At 44.7% G+C, this 18,990-nt stretch overlaps 1 protein-coding gene across 3 annotated transcripts in view; it reads left to right on the top strand.

Moving 5' to 3' along the window:
- The window catches only part of SLC26A7 (solute carrier family 26 member 7), a 795,743-nt gene that overhangs the window by 73,741 nt on the left and 703,012 nt on the right, over positions 1–18,990 (top strand). For all 3 annotated transcript variants that reach the window (XR_013635291.1, XM_078851484.1, XM_073330600.2), the window contains 2 exons: positions 13,707–13,813; positions 16,614–16,680. Coding sequence is in view for 2 of the 3 variants with exons in the window: in XM_078851484.1 (XP_078707610.1) it covers positions 13,707–13,813; positions 16,614–16,680 (174 nt within the window). In the remaining variant the exon portion in view is untranslated. The remainder of the gene's footprint in view (positions 1–13,706; positions 13,814–16,613; positions 16,681–18,990) is intronic.

Here is an 18,990-nt window from a genome sequence, read left to right as displayed (position 1 = left end):
GGAAATAGATATTGTGTGCTTCTAATGATGTTGCATAGATCTTAATTCAGATGAAAATAGTATTAGATATGGTAGATGCTTTCCCGTTTGCAGAGTAAAACAGATTTTGTTTGGTTAAAATAAAAGACTCCATAGAAAGGAATGTGAAATGGAGCTAGGGTGACCAGATGTCCCTGTTTTATAGGGACAGATATTTGGGGCTTTTTCTTATATAGGTGCCTATTACTCCCCACTCCGTCTCGATTTTTCACACTTTCTGTATGGTCACCCTAAATGGAACAGATTGGTGAAACAAAAAGTAATGCAGTCATACTCTAATAGAAATCAGAACAGGACACTAGTATTCACAGCAAAAAATCCCTATCAAATATTCAGAGCAAACATGGCTGACGTGATTTGTTGAGTGTTGGTCTGATTATCACATGTTTCAGGAGGGCCAGTAGATTTCCCTTTCTTAGGGAGACATTGTATATCTTTGCCCGGCAGTGGAACTGCAGTTCCTTACAAGATTCTATATTATAGCTATTGGTTTGGATATCTCTTGAAACGTTTCAAAAGTCTGTTTGTGATCATTGTATGTAATTCCGTTAAAGAGTGTTAATGGTTGCATCCTTCTGTTCTGTTTATGGGAGGCCATCTTAGATTCTTCTGGTCTCTTCAGGGAAATAGGATCTCAGATGGCAGGAGCTGTTCACAGGAGTTGCATTAAAAGTCTGGATTGATAACTTTTAGGGATAGTTCAGCTGGGTGATAATTTTCAGACTAACGGAGGAGGAGGATCGCTGGGTCTCATCCACAGGTGTGGCTTAGTCTTTTATGAATTCTGTGTGCTGCAAGTGGTAAAGTTCTGGGCCTGTGTTGTGCGACCTACATTCTAGTCTGTCTTTTATATACTTGATACTGGTTGCCAGAGATCCCAAGTGGTCTGTGTGGATGATGTGGAGAGAGGTTGTATTTCTGGAGAAGTAAATTGATGTCAATCGGTAGGAGACTATATAATTATTCCATCAACACGTTATTTTAATGACTAGATGGTGTTTTCGACCAGGATATTCTGGAAGCTCACCTGTCTCATAATCTTTCAGAGGCAGATTAGCCTGGTTGATTCTTTTTCCCTTGTGGCAAGGTTAGAAATCTTTGATATCTGTTTAGATGAAAGAAGAAAAGGAGGACCTGTGGCACCTTAGAGACTAACAAATTTATTTGAGCATAAGTTTTCGTGAGCTACAGCTCACTTAAAGCTTATGCTCAAATAAATTTGTTAGTCTCTAAGGTGCCACAAGTCCTCCTTTTCTTCCTGCAGATACAGACTAACATGGCTGCTACTCTGAAACCTGTTTAGATGAAGTGAAGGTCGGACAAGGCTACGAGCATGGTTATTACACCCAGGTTATCTATCACTAATGTTAAGATAAAATCAAGAGTGTATTCAGCTGTGAATATGCGTGGAATGTGTCTTGGAGAATCTCAAGCTTACCATTGTGGACATGAGGTCGTGAGCCATTGGGATGTGGGTGTTGTCAGCATATGTGTTGAAGTCTCCTAGGAGAATAATTTAGGTTATTCCAGTGCCAGGCTTGTCAGTAGTTCTGTTAGCTCCTAAAGGAACCAAGAAGGCTTGTGTATGGAACAGTATAATTTCCATGCTGATTCCATCTCTGGATTCTTGTTTGTTGAATATATTAGAACAATAATTCATCTTTGGCTAGCTGTATCATCACCTCTGTTCAGTCTTTAAAATGAAATGGTAAAGAATATTGCTCTAGATAGTACAATTCAAATTGAAAGACTGTCTTCTTTTGTAAATGGAAGTGCTGAGCTTAAATAATAGAATTGTTTGAGGAGACCCACCAAGACCCAAGTAATATGAGTGACTACAATTAGTGCTTATTTTGGAATGTATTGGATCCCAGCAGCAATTGACAGTATATTGGAAATGAAAACAGTCTATTGCCTAGGTTTTTAAGTGTTTTGAAGATAGGAACTATACTAAAAACATTTAGAAATAATTAGCAACTGTCCTTTTGGAACAGATGTGAATAAAGAGCATTTAAAAGGGTGTGTTTCATGTAACATAGAAGTCAAGATTGTTATGCTCATTGGTTTGGCAAATACAGTATCTGGAAATAGAATATTAGATATTATGTCAAATTATTATCTTTCTTTTTCATAAAAAGGGGAACAAATCGGACCCTGGGGAATTATAGACAGGTCAGACTAACTTTGTTACCTGGAAAGATACTAGAATAAATGATTAAACAATCAGTTTGTAATTACCATCTGATCTGTCAGTCCCAATCCTCAAAAGAAACCTGTACAACATTTTCAAAAGATGAGCCTGGGAGCTTAAATTCATAACTTAGCTAGATACTAAAAATCAAGGATTGAACAGAAACACTGTATTTATGGCTTATTACAACAATTTGCTGCAACCCACTAATAATGCCCCCTTCCCCACCAGCTACTTCCCCTCTGCCCTTCCTTTCCTCCTTATGACTGGATGGGTGTTAATGGGCCACTTCACCTTGAATGGTCCCTTGAAATATGTGTTAACTACTAAGGTAAAGACAGGTTTCAGAGTAACAGCCGTGTTAGTCTGTATTCGCAAAAAGAAAAGGAGGACTTGTGGCACCTTAGAGACTAACCAATTTATTAGAGCATAAGCTTTCGTGAGCTACAGCTCACTTCTTCAGATGCATATCGTGGAAACTGCAGCAGGCTTTATATATACACAGAGAATATGAAACAATACCTATTCCTACCCCACTGTCCTGCTGGTAATAGCTTATCTAAAGTGATTTCCAGCACAAATCCAGGTTTTCTCACCCTCCACCCCCCCACACAAATTCACTCTCCTGCTGGTGATAGCCCATCCAAAGGTGTAAAGAGTTATCACTTTGGATGGGCTATCACCAGCAGGAGAGTGAATTTGTGTGGGGGGGTGGAGGGTGAGAAAACCTGGATTTGTGCTGGAAATCACTTTAGATAAGCTATTACCAGCAGGACAGTGGGGTAGGAATAGGTATTGTTTCATATTCTCTGTGTATATATAAAGCCTGCTGCAGTTTCCACGATATGCATCTGAAGAAGTGAGCTGTAGCTCACGAAAGCTTATGCTCTAATAAATTGGTTAGTCTCTAAGGTGCCACAAGTCCTCCTTTTCTTTTTACTAAGGTAAACAATCTGTTCCACCTTGTATTTAGCAGTGACACTGAGTTAGTTTCCCAGACCTGCAGAAGAGTTCCATGTAAGCTCAAAAGCTTCTCTCTCTCACGTGCAGAAGTTGGTCCAATAAAAGATCCTCACTATTGGCAACGCATATGGGGGACATGAGGGTCCAGTGCCCCCCACCCCAGATTTCTGCTCAGCCTGCGGGGGGAGGGAGAGGGCTCTGTCCTTTTCCTGCCACGCCTGCCTCCCCCCACCTCCCCAGCACATTTGGCCCTGTCCCTGGCAGCTGAGCCTGGGTAGGGAGCAGAAGGTGTGGGATCAGCCGCTTCTCATACCAGCTGAGGATGGCCGCTGCTGTGTGCAATGTGGTGACTGCCTGTGAGAACCTGGTTGGTGAGGCGGCAGCAGCCCACCCCTGCTGTTCCCCACCCAGGCCTGGCTGCTGGGGATGGGCCGAGCAAGACAAAGCCACATCCTGGCATGTTTCTGGCTTGCTTGACCCCTGTCCCTGGCAGCCAGCCTGGGCAGGGAGTGGAGAGGGCGGGCCGCCACCGTCTCCCCTGCTGGGCTGTCTCTCAGACAGCTGCCACGCTGTGCAGAGTCAGCAATCCGGAGTGGCCACCTTCAGCTGGCGTGAGAAGTGGCTCCATCCTGCTCCCCACCAGGGCCCAGCTGCCACGGAGAGCAGTCAAGCAAGCTGGGGAGAAGGGAGGGCACAGTGGGAGAAGGACAGAGCCCCCTACAGGTACCTCTGGTGGGGTGGGGAGAGTGCTGAGGTCCCAGGCTGGGAGTCAGGTTGGGGGTTGCTGGGGAAGGCACCTAGAGCAGGTTCCCTAGCCTCTGCTCAGCCAGAAGTAAGGGCATTGTCTGCACCCTGTACCTCCCCTACTGAGGTGTCTGCAAGCTCTGGGGGGAGCTACGAGTCTCCCCAGGCTGGGGCTGGGACCAGAGGCACGTGCTTCCCGCTTCTATGGCCCCAGCCTCCAAGGAGCCGGCGGACTGGCTGCCCTGGCCCAGGAGGTGGGGCTTGAAGTTCCTCCCAGAGACAACACATGAGGGGTCACATGTCCTCCCCCTTTTTTTGTGCCCCCCAGTATCAGGAGGCACATGACTGCTTGTCTTTCTAATATCCTGGGATCAACATGGCTACAACAACACTGCATAAAACAATGGAAGATATCAAATTCTGCCATCTGAAATGAAAACTCCACAACATGAAGAAAAAGGAAACAAAACTTAACAGTGACATCTACTTCCTGAGCAAATGCAAGAAACAAAGCATTATTCCCAGAGGTCTCACCATCTGTAACCCTCTGTCCACTACATACAACTCCAAATATGCTGAACAGCTCTCCAGATGAACTTCAGAAAAACTGAGGAACCACTTACTGCACCTCACATACTCTGGAAGGAACCACCTTGAACAAAAAATCATGCTGGAAGAAAAAAAATCAGGAAAGTTACCTGGAAGTCATACAAGAAATCCAAAACAACTATGTATTAAAAAATCCCTGACAAGAGCCATCCAACACAAAAACAAAAAATTGAACCAACTACAACTACTCCACAACCCACAGAACACCAACTCCAGGAGAAACTATGGCACCAGTACCCATCATGTGGACATTACACGAAACCTAAACCTCATCAGTTTATCAATACTACCCCTAATTGGAGGTGAATTATCTGTACTCTCTAAGGGACTGAACATCTGCCCCACCACAGAACCTGATTCCATACTAGCATGTGGAAAACTGGAAGAATTCTTCCCCTGGCTCCACCTGAAAGAATTCTTGCACAACAGTGATGACATTACTCACAATTACCACGTCCCATCGACAATCATAAGAAAAAAGAATCAAACATAGGCACCAACTTACTCAGATCCTGAGGGGTGCTCAACCCCCACTCTGCCCCAGGCTCTGCCCCCATTTCACCCCATCCCCCAAGCCCTCCCCCTGCCTCTTCTTGCCCCCTCCCCCCACTCCTGAACAGCTGATCACGGTGGGAGGGGGAGGCACTGGTCCATGGGCTGCCGATGGGTGCTGAGCACCCACTTTTTTTTCCCATGGGTTCTCCAGGGCTACAGCACCCACAGAGTTGGTGCCTATGGAATCATCTGATTGGACAACAAATAGTGGGTGAAACCATGCTCTTGATCATTATATTGATTGCTTCAGGAAGAAAATTGACTGAAATTTTTAACAAACAACACGTCCACCACAATCTCTCCACCACCACTGAGAGGACAGCTATACAGTCCCTGAAATCCAACTACCAGATAGTGATCCAACCAACACCCAAAAGGGGTGCCATCGTAATCCTCAACTGTGATGATTACATTTACGAGACCAACTGACAACACTCTGACACCACCACCTACTGTAAAGAACTCAAAGAAGACCCTTCAGCACAATTTACCCAGGAATTTAAGGATATCATCAAATCAGTTCCCAAACAACTCCAAGAGAAACTCTACAAACTCATCCCCCAGGAACGCACTCCAGGGACCTTTTACATGCTTCCCAAGATACACAAACAAGGGAACCCAGGCAGACCCATTATATCTGGCCGTGGCACTCTTACTGAAACAATATCAGGACTCATAGAAACCATCTTCAAACCACAAACCACACAAAGGGCCAGATTCCTTCAGGACACAACTGACTTCCTCCACAAACCTCGCAACATTAACAGCCTCCCTCAGAACACCATCCTTAACACCATGGATGTCACCTTCCTTTACACCAACATCCCTCACAAAGTCGACATAGCTGCTTGCCTCAAATATTTACAAGACAATAGACAACCCGCAGATATCTGCCTCAAACACATCACCAAACTCATTCATTTAATCCTTACCCATAACAATTTTACATTCCCCAATGAATACTTTGTCCAAACCATGGGAACAGACATGGGTACTTGGATGGCTTCTCAATACGCCAACCTCTTCATGGCCCACCTTGAAGAAGAATGTCTGGACAAATGTACCACTATACCAACAATATACCTGAGATACATCGATGATATTTCAATCCCCTGGACAGATGACTTAAACACCCTCATAGATTTCCACCTCAATGTCAACAACCACTATCCATCCATTTAAACTCTCACTGGAACACTCCCACACCAGTGTCAACTTCATGAACACCATGATTAGCTTCAACAGTGGAACCCTACAGACAACTATATACAAGAAATGCATGGATCATCACATCTACTTTCATAGATCCAGTAACCACCCCAAGAAATCTGTTATCTACAGCCAGGCACAGAATACGCTCTGAGGAGAAAGTCTGAGATTTACACCTTAACACACTCAAACCCGTGTTCACCAAACAAGGACACTCCACCAGAGAAGTAGATCACAACATGAAACAGGCAACCCAAATACCCCAAGAGGATCTGCATCAATACAGAAATAAAACCCTGTCCAACCGCACCCTTCTAGATGTCACCTACCACTCCACACTGGAACCCATACAGGGTGTCATCAAACAACTACAGTGTATATTTAATGGGGACTCAAAAGCTTGTCTCTCTGATCAGCAGAAGTTGGTCCAATAAAAGATATTACCTCACCCACTTTCCCTCTCTAATATTCTGGGAGCAACACGGCTACAATGACACTGCATACGTGGAATGTGTTACTGTTAAGGTTTGAAGAATGCTGTAGTTAAATTATAAGCCTCTGCTATCTCTCTCAAAGTGGCTTGCCAAAGAAATCTTTGAGGTTTCTATGTTTTCTTTGTTGACCCTTACAACAATCCATAAATTAGAATGTCCAGCAGATTATCAACAAAATTGCTTTTCTAAGAGTCTGAGTGCTACCCAGACTGACAAAGTACTGACTCATGGCCAACATAAACCTTGGAAAGGGTGATTGACATGTAAGAGGATGATTGCTTTGGCTCATCCACTCCAGCTTTCTGTGTCTCTTGTTACAACTAAGATGAAGAATGGAAGTCTGTCAAAGGAGGGTTCTAAGTGCACTCACCAGCTTTCCTAAAATCAAATACTGCTTTTGTTCCTTCCACTGTCTTTTAGATTGCTCTAACATCCTCAGTAGCAGGAGGCTTTGGTGTCAGTTTATATATTGACTTCCTATCAAATAGAGGGTCTAGCAAAAAGATTCAGAGAATCCATTGACATCACTAGTGGAGAAAGACATTTAAAGTATCTTAATTATTTATTACTTAGTATTACCTTAGTGCCTGGAAGCCCCAGTCAGGATTGGACCCCACTGCATTTGGTTCTGTACTAAGAGAGAAATACATATTGGTCCCTTTCCTGAAGACCTGGGGATTACAGCAGATGAGAAGCTGGATATGAGTCAGCAGTGTGCCCTTGTTGCCACGTGGGCACTAGTGATACTGCCAAGAATGACCTTGAGCGGATCACTGCAGACTACGTAGCTCTGGGAAGAAGGATAAAAGAGTTTGAGGCACAAATGATGTTCTCGTCCATCCTCCCCGTGGAAGGAAAAGGCCTGCATAGAGAACGAATGCCTATGCAGGTGGTGTCGGAGAGAAGGCTTTGGATTCTTTGACCATGGGATGGTGTTCCAAGAAGGAGGAGTGCTAGGCAGAGATGGGCTCCACCTAACGAAGAGAGGGAAGAGCATCTTTGCAAGCAGGCTGGCTAACCTAGTGAGGAGGGCTTTAAACTAGGTTCACTGGGAGAAGGAGACCAAAGTCCTGAGGTAAGTGCGGAAGTGGGATACCGGGAGGAAGCATGAGCAGGAGAGCGCGAAAGGGGAGGGCTCCTGCCTCATACTGAGAAAGAGGGATGATCAGCGAGTTCTCTTAAGTGCCTGTACACAAATGCAAGAAGCCTGGGAAACAAGCAGGAAGAACTGTAAATCCTGGCACAGTCAAGGAATTATGATGCGATTGGAACAACAGAGACTTTGTGGGATAACTCACATGACTGGAGTACCGTCATGGATGGATATAAACTGTTCAGGAAGGACAGGCAGGGCAGAAAAGGTGGGGGAGTTGCATTGTATGTAGGAGAGCAGTATGACTGCTCAGAGCTCCAGTATGGAACTGCAGAAAAACCTGAAAGTCTCTGGATTAAGTTTAGAAGTGTGAGCAACAAGGGTGATGTCGTGGTGGGAGTCTGCTATAGACCACCGGACCAGGGGGATGAGGTGGATGAGGCTTTCTTCCGGCAACTTGCAGAAGCTACTAGATCACACGCCCTGGTTCTCATGGGAGACTTCAATCACCCTGATATCTGCTGGGAGAGCAATACAGCAGTGCACAGACAATCCAGGAAGTTTTTGGAAAGTGTAGGAGACAATTTTCTGGTGCAAGTGCTGGAGGAACCAACTAGGGGCAGAGCTCTTCTTGACCTGCTGCTCACAAACCAGGAAGAATTAGTAGGGGAAGCAAAAGTGGATGGGAATCTGGGAGGCAGTGACCATGAGATGGTCGAGTTCAGGATCCTGACACAAGGAAGAAAGGAGAACAGCAGAATATGGACTCTGGACTTCAGAAAACCAGTCTGACTCCCTCAGAGAACTGATGGGCAGGATCCCCTGGGAGAATAACATGAGGGGGAAACGAGTCCAGGAGAGCTGGCTTTATTTTAAAGAATCCTTATTGAGGTTACAGGGCCAAACCATCCCGATGTGTAGAAAGAATAGTAAATATGGCAAGTGACCAGCTTGGCTTAACAGTGAAATCCTTGCTGATCTTAAACACAAAAAAAGAAGCTTACAAGAAGTGGAAGATTGGACAAATGAGCAGGGATGAGTATAAAAATATTGCTCAGGCATGCAGGAGTGAAATCAGGAAGGCCAAATTACACTTGGAGTTGCAGCTAACAAGAGAGGTTAAGTTTCAGAGTAACAGCCGTGTTAGTCTGTATTCGCAAAAAGAAAAGGAGTACTTGTGGCACCTTAGAGACTAACCAATTTATTTGAGCATGAGCTTTCATGAGCTACAGCTCACTTCATCGGATGCATGCCGTGGAAGGGCATGGATGGGTTATCACCAGCAGGAGAGTGAATTTGTGTGGGGGGGTGGAGGGTGAGAAAACCTGGATTTGTGCTGGAAATGGCCCAACCTGATGATCACTTTAGATAAGCTATTACCAGCAGGACAGTGGGGTGGGAGGAGGTATTGTTTCATATTCTCTGTGTGTATATAAAGTCTGCTGCAGTTTCCACGGTATGCATCCGATGAAGTGAGCTGTAGCTCACGAAAGCTCATGCTCAAATAAATTGGTTAGTCTCTAAGGTGCCACAAGAGATGTTAAGAGTAACAAGAAGGGTTTCTTCAGGTATGTTAGCAACAAGAAGAAAGTCAAGGAAAGTGTGGGCCCCTGACTGAATGAGGGAGGCAACTTAGTGACAGAGGATGTGGAAAAAGCGAATGTACTCAATGCTTTTCTTGCCTCAGTCTTCACAGACAAGGTCAGCTCCCACACTGCTGTCCTGGGCAACACAGTATGGGGAGGAGGTGAGCAGCCCTCAGTGGTGAAAGAAGTGGTTTGAGACTATTTAGAAAAGCTGGACGAGCACAAGTCCATGGGGCTGGATGCGCTGCATCCGAGAGTGCCAAAGGAGTTGGCAGATGTGATTGCAGAGCCATTGTCCATTATCTTTGAAAACTCATGGCGATCGGGGGAGGTCCCGGACGACTGGAAAAAGGCTAATGTAGCGCCCATCTTTAAAAAAAGGGAAGAAGGAGCATCCGGGGAACTACAGGCCAGTCAGCCTCACCTCAGTCCCTGGAAAAATCATGGAGCAGGGCCTCAAGGAATCAATTCTGAAGCACCTAGAGGAGAGTAAAGTGATCAGGAACAGTCAGTATGGATTCACCAAGGGCAAGTCATGCCTGACTAATTGCCTTCTTTGACAAGATAACTGGCTCTGTGGATGAGGGGAAAGCAGTGGATGTGTTATTCCTTGACTTTAGCAAAGCTTTTGACACTGTCTCCCACAGTATTATTGCCAGCAAGTTAAAGAAGTATGGGCTGGATGAATGGACTATAAGGTAGATAGAAAGCTGGCTAGATTGTTGGGCTCAACGGGTAGTGATCCATGGCTCCATGTCTAGTTCGCAGCCGGTATCAAGTGGAGTGCCCCAAGGGTTGGTCCTGGGGCCAGTTTTGTTCAATATCTTCCTTAATGATCTGGAGGATGGTGTGGAGTTTTAGGTTGGATATTAGGAAAAACTATTTCACTAGGAGGGTGGTGAAGCACTGGAATGGGTTACCTAGGGAGGTGGTGGAATCTCCTTCCTTTGAGGTTTTTAAGGTCAGGCTTGACAGAGCCCTGGCTGGGATGATTTAGTTGGGGATTGGTCCTGCTTTGAGCAGGGGGTTGGACTAGATGACCTCCTGAGGTCCCTTCCAACCCTGATATTCTATGACTCCATCAGTCCCTCAATAAGGAGCTTGGGCTTCCTTAATTCCCAACCCCCCACCTTCAGTTGCCTGGGGAACTCTCCTTTCCTCCTGGCTTGGGTGCTGTTGACTAGGGGCTTATACGGTTTCTCCTATGGGCTCAGTCTTTTCTCTAATGAACATAGAATGTGTCCATGGGGATAGTTGCTTCAGAAATCATACAGTGAGGCTTCGCCAGCTCCCTCTGGACAAGGGAGCAAGCTGAGGCTGTATCCACAAGGCCACGCTGGAGTTTCCTCCTAGTCCCAGCCCAGCCACAAAACTCAGCAAAACCACAGTCCATATACAGGCAGTCCCTTTTTGTGTGTCTCTGTCACCCACACTAATAACATGTAACGGGTTGAACCCCAGCCAGAACTCCTTGGGGTTCTTCTTTCTTGCTCTCTACACCCCTTCCTGCTGTGTGTTCTCCAGTATTCCTCCCAAGCTCTAGACCCTTATACGGTTGTCCCTCTTTCCCAGAAAAGTCTGGCCCTGTGTATTCCTCCGTCAATTTCACAGCTGAATCCACTTTACCTGGTCGATGCCATCTAACCCACGCTCACAGGTTCTTGGGGAGGACTTGAAGGAACTGTTCTAGCCCTACAGCATCCATTATTTCCCCCACTGCTTGGGTATCTGGTCTCAACCAGCAGGTGGCCAGTCCATAAAGCCTTGGGTGAATGCCTGGGCCTGTAAACGCCCAGTCCACCTTGTGGATCAGAACTTCTGGTGGTACTTCTCAGTGGACAGACTCACCTGATCCAAGATGGTTGCCCTCATCACCTCATAATTCCTGGCCTGCTCCTCACTCATAGCCATATAGGCCGCTTGGGCTTCCTTTGCCAGATAGGGAGCCAGCCGCAGAGCCCAGGTTGCTCTGTCCCAACCTGCACCCATAGTGATCCTCTCCAAAGTGCCCAGGAATGCATCAGGGTCACCTGCAGGGCCAATCTTATGTAGTCCTAGGCCCTGTATCCAGGCATCATCCCCCACCATGGGACTCACCACCTTCTGTAGGAGCTGCTGCTGCACATTAGTTTGTTCCCTTATGAAATCTTGCAAGCTATTCTGTTGCTCTGCCTGCCAGGTAAGCAAAGCTTGCTTTTCCATGTTGGTGGGATTGTTCAAATCTTTGCAGGGTCTTCTGCATTTCTTCTTACTGTTTTACCAGCCATTGCAAGGTCTCCTCCATCATCCAGGCCACAAAACCTTGTGCTGGCGAAGATCCCAGACAAGCCCCCACATGTCGCAGGCTCACTTGCTCCTGCCCCTGCTCAAGTCCACATACTTCTCAGAGACCTTCAGGCTGATAAAACATCCAGTGCAGTTTATTTACAATGTTGATTCCCACCACCCTTGTACACCATTCAGCCTTATTCCCACAGACGTTGGGAGCCTTCAGCCCTAGAGGTAAGCGGGGAAGATCAATCTCTCTCTCCCTACTTCCTTTCTTTGCCTAGTGGCTTAATTAGCCTCCCAGCTCTCCGCCACCCCCTTTCTTCCCCCCCTCCCCCATTAGGTAGGTACAGTTCTTCTTAACGAGGTCTGTTCTGCAGTGTTTAATTGAAGCTCAGTGACCAGAAAGCTGGCTCAGCTGTTATTGCCCAGCATTCTCTCCCACCCTCCTCCCTGAGGGCCTATCCTTTCTTTAAAATTTTGTTTATTTCATCCCAATCCCAAACTGGGCACAGTTCTTCCTCGCTGAGGGTCTGTCTTCCTGCTCTCTTGGCACTTCTTCCCTGGAGTTTGGCCTCCTCCACAGGCTTCCTTTTTGATGCTTGTTAACTCTTGGCCCTGAAGGAACCTTCTTATTCCCTGCAGTGTCTGCAGGTGTCGGCCTAGCCCACCTACAGCTGTCCTCCCCTTTATAAGTTCCCGCTGCCTTTCCTTGAGCCCCGTTGGGCAGCAGGTAACCAGTCCAGATGCCCTTTGACTCTGCTCCCTTTATTGAAGGACCCAGTTACATGTGGCAACAGTTTTGCATACCAGTGAAATATACTTTTAAAAAAGATGTTAACAATCTCTGACCACTCCTGGCTTGATCCATGCTCCAGCAAACTTCTATAGTAATTGTGACATGAGCAGCATAATACTTTCTGGGGTTTCATAACAGAGCAGAGCTGTTGGACCTACATTAAGAATGAAAACAAAGTCAGTTCCGAGGTGCAAATCTTCAGCCTGGGCCTCTACTTCTGAAGGTGTAAAATTCCTTTTTGACATTATTGTGCCTCTGTAAATATGTATATGCGCTCTTGAACAATGTTTACACTTGCATGCACACGAATGAATGAATGAATACTGTTGCAAATTCTAACATTTGGGTACTGTCTAGTGTGCATGTGTAACTGACAGGACAGTCTGACTCCTTTTAAGAGTACCAATGTAGGAGTTTTTAAAGTGTGTTTGTACCTGTGAATCTGTGTTTGCATGTGCTCACTTGGAAGTTACTGAGAGGCCTGGCTGAAAAATGTGGCCTTTAAAACGTAATGCGCTGAATCACTCACTTAGCCTGGCTAAGTTTCCAACATATATTGCAATAGATGAGCATACGTTTTGTCAAAAGTTTTACAAATGACCTTTAATTATTAGGAGCAATCATGTTTACACATTCTGCTGATCGTTAAACCAGTTATAGAGTAGAATAAGTGTTAATTTATAATTCCTTTCCTATTTCACTGTGAAAAAGAACCCCTAGTTCATACTGCATGTGGCACTGTGTAAAAGGAGGCAGGTTTTTTAAAATGTGTGCAGTGAACAAGTTGTCATTAACTTGCCAACCTGGAAAATGAAATGTATAGAGCCTTGGCAAAAACCAAGTTGTGTTCAGCCTGAATAACATTGCTACTGTAGCAATGTATGTCATTACAAGGACTTCAGAAATGGACTTCCATGACCCTAAACTTGTTAGAGTGTCAGATCATTTGTGTTCTCAGAGGGCAAGGTAAAATTTTAATGGATAATTCAGTTTTCCTCATTTGCCAGTTCAGAGATGTCTGGCTGCAATCTCTAGTTATCGTTCTAATTTAAGCCTCTTGCTGGTAACTTTAAACATATTTATTCCCAATTAAAAATAATTATACAGCTTTATGGAGAGCTTAAACTAACTGTGTCTTTTGTTTCCTTCGTTGAAGAGCATATGGGTTAGTACCTATGTATTTACAGTTTGCTTTGCTGCTAACGTGGGACTATTGTATGGAGTTGTCTGCACTATAGTTATAGTGATTTTCCGCTTCCAAAGGTGAGACATCATTTGTTCTTGAAATGTTCTAGAAGCAAATCATTGTGACATATATTGCTCCACTCTCAGTATAGATGTACAATACACTGGGTTAAATAATGAAACCTCATTTTTTGTAACTAACAGAAAATTGTAGATATAGGGACACTAAAAATGAGTGATTATTTTTATAATGCCCTAACTACTAAGTACAATAATGGCCTTGAAATGCACTGCTTGGAGTGTCTTAATGCTCTTATAAAAAGGAATGTATACTTACAAATAAAAAGAAAACCAGTCAGACCGGTACATTTTCTGGACATTAAAGAATTCTAAAACAGTTTCATAACGTGAAATTATTTTATGATTTTTTAAAATAATTACAAATCTCTATGACACATAAACCAAAGCTAGGGTAAGATCAATAATAAGATCAATACAAATTTCCTGCCATTAGAGCCTTTTTTTGCTCACTGAAAAGTACAGGGTATCCGGCAAGCCTTCGTTACTGAGTGTTGTCATCAACCTCTAGCTACTGTACTGAAGGAGATGCCAGCTGACATTCTACACATTTTAAAATGTTGTAATAAAAACCAATAGGAAAACCATTCCAGTGCCTAAAGAAAAAAAATCCACACACTGAAAATTCTGTGTATAAGTTCCAAAAAATAAACAATGGGAAAAAAACTACAAATAGCACATATTAATATGTATTATTTTCACAGTGCAACTAAATAACTATGCTTAGGTTTTGAATAAAGGAAAATATTCTTTGAGGTCAGTGATCCTCCCAATGCTGGTAAACCAATGAACTTATAAGTTACCAACCCCATGTGACGGGTTGCCAGCATGCATGCAGAACTTCATTGAAGTTAAGTACAGTATAGAGAGCCTGATTCAATGCATGTTGAACTAATGGGGCTCCTGCTGGGTATGGGGTCTGTCCTTCCAGAATGATTTGCATGATGCAGGATTAGGGTGAAAATAGGATAAAAATGCTCAGTGATTATAATTACAGTAGATGACTTCTGATTGAATTAATCAGTGCAGTTTTGGCAGCCTCCTGTTTGAGATCCACTGATGACCAGCACTGCATAACAGCTAGAAATTACTTATTAATGAACAAAATGTACATGTTTGGAAAGTCCTGTTAGTAAGGAAAAGGCCAAATTCTGATTTCAGTTGTATCTTGTGACTGGGTGTTTGGTTTTCCACAGGGGGGAATTTGGCCCAAAGTTTGGCCATAAGTCTGAACCAACACCAACTGAAGTCAATGGGAGTCTTTTGAATCAGGTCCCATGTGATCATCATTGTAATAAGGATGATGAAAGGCAGAAGGTCCCCGAGCCCTGAGGGACGACTGGTGCCTCCCATGCTGGCCGGGGCATGATCTAAAGGGGAGGTCACGTGTCCCCCCACCTGCCAACCTCGCCCTGGGGCCACCACTCTCTCCCAACCCACATTACCTGTAGGAGGAACACTCTGTCCTCCCACTGCACCTAGCCCCTCTCCTCCCCCACGGCAGGCAGGAGCCCGGGGGGGAGCAGGAGGGAGCCGCTTCTAATGCTGGCTCCTCCTGGTCACTGCTCTGCAGCCCGCAGCTGCCTGAGAGAGCCTGGTTGGGGAGGCAGCTTCTGTTCCCTGCCTGGGCTCGGCTGCCGGGAACCACTGCTGAGTGAGCCAGAAACGTGCTGTGGGGAGGGAGTCTCTAGCTCGCTCACCCCACAGGCACCTGAAGCTGGGCAGTGCGTGGAAGCCACTTCCCCAGCCAGGCCCTCTCAGGCAGCCCCAGCCCGCCACACTGCAGAGCAGTCTCTGAGTGGCCGGAAGGAGCTGGTCCTGTCCCTTCCACTCCTGGCCTCCCCGCCCCTTCCACTCCCTGGCATCTGGGGCACTTGCCCTGGGCCCCCCACCCCACCTCTTCCTGTCCCCGCTCCACTCCCACGCCACTGCTTCCCACCATGTTCGGCCTCCCCCCCCTTCTTACTGCCTCCTGTCCTGCCCCTCCAGCACCTCGTGCACATCGCTGAACAGCTGTTCTGCAGCGGGCAGGCTGGAGACACTGTGGAGGAGGGGACGCGCTGATCGGCAGGGCCCGCTGCTGGCAGGAGGCGGAGCAGTGGCTTAGCCAGGTGGAAAAAACAGGGGGAGCGGAGATTAAAAAAAAAAAAGGCACCTCCCCCTGGTACTCACCCAGCGGTGCTCTGGGTCTTCAGCAGCACTTTCGCGTGGGGTCCTTCACTGGCTCCTTCACACTGTAAAAGGCGCCAAAGAATTAAAAAGGCGCCACTTGGGGTCGGTGAGGGCCTAGCTACGCTACTGGGAAGGAGGGCACCACCAGTGGGTGCTGAGCACCCACTATTTTTTTTCTGGGGGTGCTCCAGCCCCAAAGCACCCTTGGAGTCAGTGCCTATTAATATAGTATCAGAGGCATAACAGGAGTAACATTTACATAATTGAAGATTATTATTTTTCAAAAAAGTCCCATTTTTCTTATTTTAAGATTTCTGTACTTTTACTTTTCAATTTAAAGTAATATACTATAACAACTTTTCAGAATTTAAAGAGGCTACAGAACCAACCTAAGCCCATCTAGCATTTGTACACCTGAAGGATATTTTTCCTAGTAACTGGCTGTCCTGATTTTTATAGAGTGATTACAATATGAAATGTACTTTAAACATGCGAAAATATATATAGCAATTCTATTGTTAGAACACTGTAGCTCTCTATGTTATATTTTAGGCCTGTATCTCTACCTACCCATATTCAAGATTACTGATGATCTGCTTTACAGCTTTTCTCCCTGTATTGCTTACAGAGCAAAGACACTGAGTTTGAAAAATATGAAAGAAGTGGAATGTGAATTCAAAACAGAAGCTGATTGTGTAAGTGTACTCTTCCTCGATTCTTCTGTCCCTTATTAATCTATATATTTTTTATCTCCCATAGTTTGTTACAAAGGTTATAAGAGTAAGTGCACTCAAAAAATTACAATTACATGGCCATTTTTAAAACCAGTGGAAATATATGCCATGGAGATCTCGTGCTTTGGGTCTCTTTATGGGTTTCTATTATGTATGAAGAATATAAAGTTTATGTAAAAAATTAAGGGTTCTAGTCAATGGTTATCTTTGGTTCCATGGATATGAAATTCTGTAAATTTCAATTTATGGAAGCTCATCTTCTGTTGGAGTTTGTCTCTCATGGGAAAAGCTGCCTGAGTCCCACAGGTTTGGGGGGATCTACTAGTGACCAGTGGTTTCCAAACAGTTACTACTTGTCTCTTTCCTTCTGTTTGATTTTCTATTTCTCTGCAACCCTTTGGCACTCTGTATGTGCATGTGCCCCTTCCCAGCCATGATTCAGTCCCATCTGCTCATCCTGAGCCTGATTTTTCACAGTGCACCCACATGTGGTGGGAAAAGGGAGGTGGGTTGCATGGAGCTGGCACAGACCACTTTAAACACCTCTCAGCCAAGATCACCTTGGTCAGGATGCACTTGAGAAGTAGATGGAATGATCCTACCTCAAGAGACTGTTTTCTGAACTTGCATTCTCACCTGTCTTTTATCCTCCCAATCACAGATTGCAAATTTTTTGCTTATTTTCCATTATAGTTATGATTACTTTGTATTACAATAGTTCCTGTGGGTTCCAGGTGAGATCAGGGCTCCATTGTGCCAGGTACTCTACACATACAAAATCAGAAACACCCTGCTCAAACAGACAGACAGACCAAAAGTTAGATGGGAAACAGAGGTGCAGTCAGGGGTTCTATAACAGTTTTTATTGTGTCAGTGCTTCGAGCCATTGATCCAAACTGTAAAGCCTGTATATAATGGAAACCACTTCAAGCCAGAGGATGTGGCAGCACTCCCCTCCCCCTCGCTTCTCCAGTTTGAGCACCTATGGGTGCAGTGACATGCCCAAAATCAAACAGCACGTTAGTGGCTGTGCTAGAAACAGAGCCCACCTCTCCAGATTCCTAGTCCAATGCCATATCTAATAAACCATTCTGCCTCTCACAGTTTCTGCTGTGTCCACATGACTTTTCAAGTATGCATCCATCCAGTCTTCTTAATAGTTCAGTTAGCAACATGCCTGACAGTTATTACCTCATTAGTTTCAGAGTAGCAGCCATGTTAGTCTGTATCCGCAAAAAGAAAAGGAGGGCTTATGGCACCTTAGAGACTAACCAATTTATTTGAGCATAAGCTTTCTTGAGCTACAGCTCACTTCATCAGATGCATTCAGTGGAAAATATTTTGAGGGGAAAGATGTTTCCAAGTGGGCTCTTTCCCTGTTCTTTGTGTAACACTGGTGGTGGCAGCATAAGGTCCAAGGACAAAAGGTAAAAGTTTGTACCTTGGGGAAGTTTTAACCTAAGCTGGTAAAAATAAGCTTAGGGGGTCTTTCATGCAGGTACCCACATCCGTACCTGAATGCATCTGATAAAGTGAGCTGTAGCTCATGAAAGCTTATGCTCAAATAAATTGGTTAGTCTCTAAGGTGCCACAAGTCCTCCTTTTCTTTTTACCTCATTAGTGAGACTCTCCCATTCAAATCATTCATTTTTTGATATCTGAATTATGTCTTGAATCTGGGTTATCTTGGACTAAAAAGTTGAGAGTTTGCCCAAGAGGATTTACTATTTGGCACGCTGAAACATTTTGAGTGACAAGGCTGAAAACAATGGTAAGCGAGAGGGAGGAGGATTCTAAAACACTAATTAAAAACAATGGTGTGACACCTGTCCCAGTTGTTGATTATTAGATCAAATTTCAGTATTAAGAAAAAAAAGGTAAAGGAACTTTGTTAGAGTTACATGACCCAAAATTTGATCTATATTTCTTTCTCTTGAAAAATATTTTTAAAAATTCCTTATATCTCCTCTTTTCTCCAAGTCTCTGCTTTAGCTCTCTTTTTTCCTAAATCACCAAGAAAGATCAATTCCTGAGAACATACAACAACAAACTAGCATACACACAGTGGAGGGAATAAAGTTTTAGTAAGGAAGCAGAGTTCTCAAGATTTTATTGCAAAAAACAAAAAGGAAAAACATTTTCAAGATTAAGAAATCTGCCTTGGCACATGCCTTTTAACTTAATTTAGAACTGCTGGGTTGCAGTTGTTTACAGTGAGTTTTTAAATGTGTGAATGCTGGAGTTGTTGAGGCTCCCCTTGAAAATGACAAC

Source organism: Lepidochelys kempii, chromosome 2 (assembly GCF_965140285.1).
Source record: "Lepidochelys kempii isolate rLepKem1 chromosome 2, rLepKem1.hap1, whole genome shotgun sequence".
Classification (NCBI taxonomy): Eukaryota; Metazoa; Chordata; order Testudines; family Cheloniidae; genus Lepidochelys; species Lepidochelys kempii.
This window is presented reverse-complemented; position numbering and strand designations above follow the sequence as displayed.